At 37.1% G+C, this 5,585-nt stretch overlaps 1 protein-coding gene across 1 annotated transcript; it reads right to left on the reverse strand.

Annotated features, from left to right (window-relative positions):
* Positions 1-1,394: 1,394 nt before the first annotated feature.
* On the reverse strand, positions 1,395-5,178 carry LOC129361190 (uncharacterized). The gene is made up of 6 exons (XM_055031920.1): positions 5,034-5,178; positions 3,895-4,112; positions 3,612-3,762; positions 3,300-3,365; positions 2,465-2,591; positions 1,395-2,157 (listed from the first exon to the last, which is right to left on the reverse strand). The coding sequence occupies exons 1-6, from the start codon at positions 5,176-5,178 to the stop codon at positions 2,004-2,006; spliced, it is 861 nt and encodes a 286-aa protein (XP_054887895.1). The 3' UTR covers positions 1,395-2,003.
* Between the last annotated feature and the right edge of the window lie 407 nt (positions 5,179-5,585).

A 5,585-nucleotide genomic window follows, 5' to 3' on the forward strand; every position in this document is an offset into this window, starting at 1 on the left:
TATTTCGCATTGTTCATGTCTCTGAATCGTTAAATGATTGCAGCTCATTTATTTAGCCTTCCTTCTAAATTGAGAGTGACCCACGGGTTTCATCTGAGGAAGCAAAACCTTTAACATATTGTGCCTTCATTGCGTCTTCTTGGAGTGCAGTAGAGCCTCATCAAATGAGCGAACTTAGTGACAAAATGTTTCACCACCACAGCGGCGAACAAAACCAGACCCACTCCCACAACGAGGAACACGACGATGAGCGTGAAGGACTCTGGAAGACAAATACAAATGAGTTTTTGAGTAGGATTCATGACAAATGCAACAAAACTCATCTAAGAACAGCAATTTATTGTTCAGTTTAAGCCACCGGCTTCCAACGCAGAGACACCAGAATACCTCCAGTGGGTCAGCATGTCTAGGCCACCCACTAGAAATCAGAAAAGCCTTTTTTTTGTTTTTATAAAACAAAACAAAAAAGATTTTGAGAAATCAGGAAAATCTATTTGTTTACCTTTGTGCTGTTCTAACAAATGTAAATAATATCCAATTGATTTACACAATGTTAAAAAAATGTCAGCCACACCAAAGTGAGAGAACAAGATTTAGTGAAGAAAAAAAAACCTAACATATATGTCTTACAACAAAATGTGGACAAATAATAATATGGAACTTAATAGTTTTAGCATAACTCCTGTCGTTTTTACTGTTGTGTTGTGTGACCCTCCTGGGCCACTGGAGCCGGGTAGTAAAGTCATAAACAACTCAAAAGGAAAAACAAAAAAAACAAATGTTGAAGATAAGTTTCCCGTCTTTATAGTTTCTGAACTATAAAGATCTGAAACCCAAAGTACAAAACTTGGCAAAAGTTTAAAGGAAATAATATTCATGCAAGGGAAGGGAAGGCAATTTTATTTGAAATGGAGCATTTTCAGCAACAAAGTAATTCAGAAGCGTTTTTTACGTGACTAGAAATAAAATACAACAACAAACAAGCATAAAGCATTACGTTGTCGTAGCAAAGGAAGGGACAGTGATGCCAGTTTGAAACCCAGGCTACACTTTGTGATGTCCCAGGAGTTATTAAAGATACATCAAAAAGAAATATACCAAATAAAATGTCATCCTTAATTTAAAGAAACTCAGTGTTTCAGCATTTTTGCAGTTTTCTGTAACGCATCTTTAGTGTGTCTTGGACTTAGCTGTAAAGTGATTTACAAGCTAACAAAAGCGATTTTGGCTGCGTTCACACTGCAGCCTGAAGTGACCCAATTACGATTTTTTTTTTTTTGCCAGGGCCGTTCACTGCCACAAATAGACGACCTGTAAGCCTGAACAGGCAAACGACCTGAAAGTGTTTGTAGAAGTAAACGTGGTTGCTAAAGGTGCTTGTATCAGGACGCAGAACAGTGAGATTTGTTGAGTATCAGTGACGTTCAGTTCGGATATGCAATGAATTGGATATGCAAGTGGCCTGGGTCGCATTCGAAAAGAATCCGACCTGTGCTGTACAGATTTTCATGAAAAGATCGGATAAAGGTCGCACTACGTCAAAGAAATCGGAATTGGGTGACTTCAGTGTGAACAATCTGCTGTGTTCACTTCAAGGAGCCGGTGTAAGAAGTTTAGAGCTTCATCTTTCTAGCTCAAGAAAGATGAAGCTACTAATGAGAACTAAAAAGCTGTCTGAATGAATTTTAAGGCCCACATGTGAAAACCCTCCATTACAGGATGCAGATCAAAACAAAAATAAGCAAACGCAGAGGAATTAACTTATATGGTAACAACTTAACGACAGAAAAATCAACAGAATTTGCCAAGAAAAATTTAATATAAGTAACACAAGGTACGCAATCAAACATGCACAAACCAAACCAAATAAACATGGATATGCCAGGATGATGATGGTTGTTCGTTTGGGTCAGCGTAATATCGCCAGCAACATTAACAGTTGCTTCTACAAATATCACATTTGCAGAAGCAGAGGCTGTAAAGTTTAGGAACGCATCCTGACACTAACCATCGTTCTTCAGAGTCAGAGTTGAAAAGGCTGCCGTATAAAAGCCTGAACCCTGACACTTAAACTCATGCTGGAAATCTTCTGCTGAAACCTTTGCGATGGTCAGAGTCGCTGTGAAGAAGGTTTTCTTTGAAGGATCCTCTATCTCTCTGAGAAGAAAAATAAAATGTACTTCATTAAGACGTTGGAACATCACTGGTAAACAAACAGAGAAAAACGATTTGCTTTAACATTAGTGTGTTGATGTAAGCATTTGACTAAATTGTTATGCCACAAAACTGCTACGAGACCAACTTAAATGTCAATTTTCATTTTAAATAACTTCATTCAACTTTTCTAATAGATTATTACTAAATATTCCATTAGGAAATCGGACAGCGTCGGGTGGAAAAAGTTCAAATTCAGAATTATAATCTAAATTTACCTCAGAATAGTTAACATAATGTTCAGACTTACAACTTGGTGGTTTCGTTGTATCCGTTCATCTGCTTTGCTGGGCTTCCATTGATCAACCAGGTGGCCTCACACTCCCGTTCTGCATTGATCCCACAGTCAACAGTGCAGTTCAGCTTCATGCTGGAGCCTGTTGAACACATGATGGTTTGTTACATTGAAATATAGTTTCCATTCACTGTCTCTGTGTTTCATAGCAATGTTTCACTTCTACTGAAGAGTTATTTGCATTCATCTGCAGCCAGATGAATGCATTTCACACCAAAAAAAACAACTAATTTTTATATTTATAATTGTACATCAATTTATGCCATTTAACTGAAGTAAATATTCAGCTGAATCAACAGCGTTAGCAAAATTAAAACATGTTCTAATGTTCTGCCATTAGAACATGGCAGTCCAAAAGTAAAAAAGCAAAGTTAATAATGCAGGAAACACCACCAAAGCTACTCGTAACGTCAGATCAACATTTAGGACCATCTATTTTATAGATTCAGACATGGAGAACCAACATCTCATCTTATCAGATCAAGGATCTTGAGAAACCCCTGTTAGTTTATAAAATCTTATTCTTATCCATGGAGAACCAATATGTACTTTTATTTTCACTTGTTTTTCTTTTGTTTTGTTTGTATTTCCTTCTAATTCATGTGCAGCACTTTGAATTGCTTTGCTGCTGAAAATGTGCTGAACAAGTGAAATGACCTCACCTCAAATATCATGAGAAAAGTATTATTTTTAAGCAGTTCATTTTCTCTGACTATAACTTTCCTGTGATAAAAGCACAGAAACTGAGACTGAGGAGTTGTGAAGTCAATGTTTTAGGAAGTTTTCTTACCTTTCTTAACCAGCTGCTCCTTAGTGTTTGGAGAGATGATTTTCACTTTTTCATAAACAGCTTTCTCTATAAGGGAGCAAAACAGAAAGATTTTCATTGTGTGGTCCTCTGCAGAAGCTGGAGCCAATAAAACTGAATTATAGGTAATGCTCTCTCAAATATTTCCCAGTGCTTAATGAAACAAATGTAACAAAGAAGAAAAAACTGAATAAATCAGAGAAGGAGCAAACACTTTTTCACTTGGCTTTATATGTATTAATCCAAAGCACATTCCTGCCTTCGTCTGAATAGCCAACCATCTAAAGGACTCACCTAAAACAAAAAGTTTCCTGGAACCAGAAGAATTGTACACCATGTGGTTGTGAGTCCAGGTACATAAGCAGGTGTAGATGTCCTCATCATCTTTTGTTGCATCATTTATCCACAGGTTTCCTTTATGTTCACCAGGAATGAGATTCTTGCCCTGCAATAAAAATGAGAAAAACATCAGAAAGGATGGGAAAAAATCTCAAATATAATCTTCTGTTAACATTTTAGAAACCGATCGCTTTTGTGATGCGCTTCCACAAAATAAAGCGATCAGAGATTCCCTCACCTGGAACCAGGTGAATTTCCCATTAAATGTTTTGCATGTGTCTTTAACAGGCTGCGGACAAGGAATGTTTATGTTCTGCGCAGAGTTTTGGATTGAGCCATAGGTCAAATTCTCTCGACTTGCTTCATTGAAGACCTCGATCTTCAGGTGATAGTAGAAACATTCACCTGATGGCTCAATGTGCCTGTGGAGAAAGAAACGTTCACAGATGAGCTGATCTCAAACATCGAAGAAGAAAAAGGATCTGGTAGCTCAGAAATACAACAGAATTAAGATACAAAGCTGCATTAATGAATCTTCTAAAGGTCATGAGATAAATGTCCTCAGATCTGTTGCTGTGACTAAAAACTGTTCATTTAACAATAAAAGTGCAGAATACTCTGCAACACACTATCTAGTCATGGGCCAATGACCGGTACCAAGGTGTATTAACTCCTTAGAAAAGCTTTGGTTTCAAACTAATAACATTTTTCTTTATGCAAAGTGAAAACCCAGAGAGTTTCCTCTAGTAACCAGATATTCTCTGGTTGCTTAACAAACCTTACTAACTGGTCAGCCATGATCAGCTTGTGGACTAGCAGTGTTAGACCGTAAAACCATTATGACAGCAAATATTTCACTTTGTGGTCGACTAATATAACTGTACTGTCACAGATGACGCAATCTCTGAAACTGGAGGTTTCTGCACTGATCGCATCACTTCCTCCTTTGAGGCAGAGGAGGAAAAACCGTCACTTCTTTCACTTGAGTTTTTTTTTTCTCCCTTTCTTTTCATCAGTCTATTAGCAGAGGAATGTATTGCAATGTCATTCTATTTTGTTTTGGATCGGCTGTGTACATCTGAAGTTGTTTTTTATTGACTCTCACAATTACAGAATAAACTTTAGGTTCAAACTTTTGGGACTTTTGTTTTGTTTTGGTTGTGATTCAGTTTGTTCTTTAGTTTTGATATTCATGGCGTTTCATTGGGTTCTGTTTCCTGGATTTTAAAGGTGAACTAGACAATACCTCAAATCCATGACGAGGCTTCATGTTTGACAGAATTTTTTCATTTTTGCATGCTAAAATAATTTTTTTAATAAACCAAAGTGTACGGCAAAGTAACAAAACTAAGTGAACTCACCTGGCAGTATAATAACCAGCGTCGTTAGCGCTGATGTTTAAGAAAAACAGCGCTCCTCCATGGTAATGGATCCTGTGTGTCTCGTCTGTGGTGATGTTCATGACCTCTGGGCCGTTTTTGTACCACGTAATGTTTTCATCGGGCAGGTTGGGGTCGCCCATGTCGCGGGGCACATAATAAAAAGCTTCACCTTTAATGACTTTATATTTATCCTGGTCCAGGTGAAAGCAGGAAGAATCTGATGCTTCTGAAAATGAGGATAAAGACGATACTTAAATCGAGAAAGGTCAATGGAAAATGTACGACATTTAATTTGACCTTTTTGCAAAACTCTTTGTGGAGTTTATTTATTAAAATATGTCGTCTTTTACTTTTTTAAATTTAATTAAGTATTTTGGGGAGTAACCAGATTTTCCAGAATGTTTGTTTTTCTCTATCATTTGTCATTAAAGTCAGTTAAAACAAACTTTCCTTTAAATTTGCCCTCTGGTCTGCATGTTTACATGATGAACTGTGTCTCTCATCATAAACTCTGCAGTCACATAAATGATCATATTTCTTACGTCCT

Source organism: Poeciliopsis prolifica, unplaced genomic scaffold (genome assembly GCF_027474105.1).
Source record: "Poeciliopsis prolifica strain line A6 unplaced genomic scaffold, Auburn_PproV2 SCAFFOLD007, whole genome shotgun sequence".
In the NCBI taxonomy this organism is placed as follows: domain Eukaryota; kingdom Metazoa; phylum Chordata; class Actinopteri; order Cyprinodontiformes; family Poeciliidae; genus Poeciliopsis; species Poeciliopsis prolifica.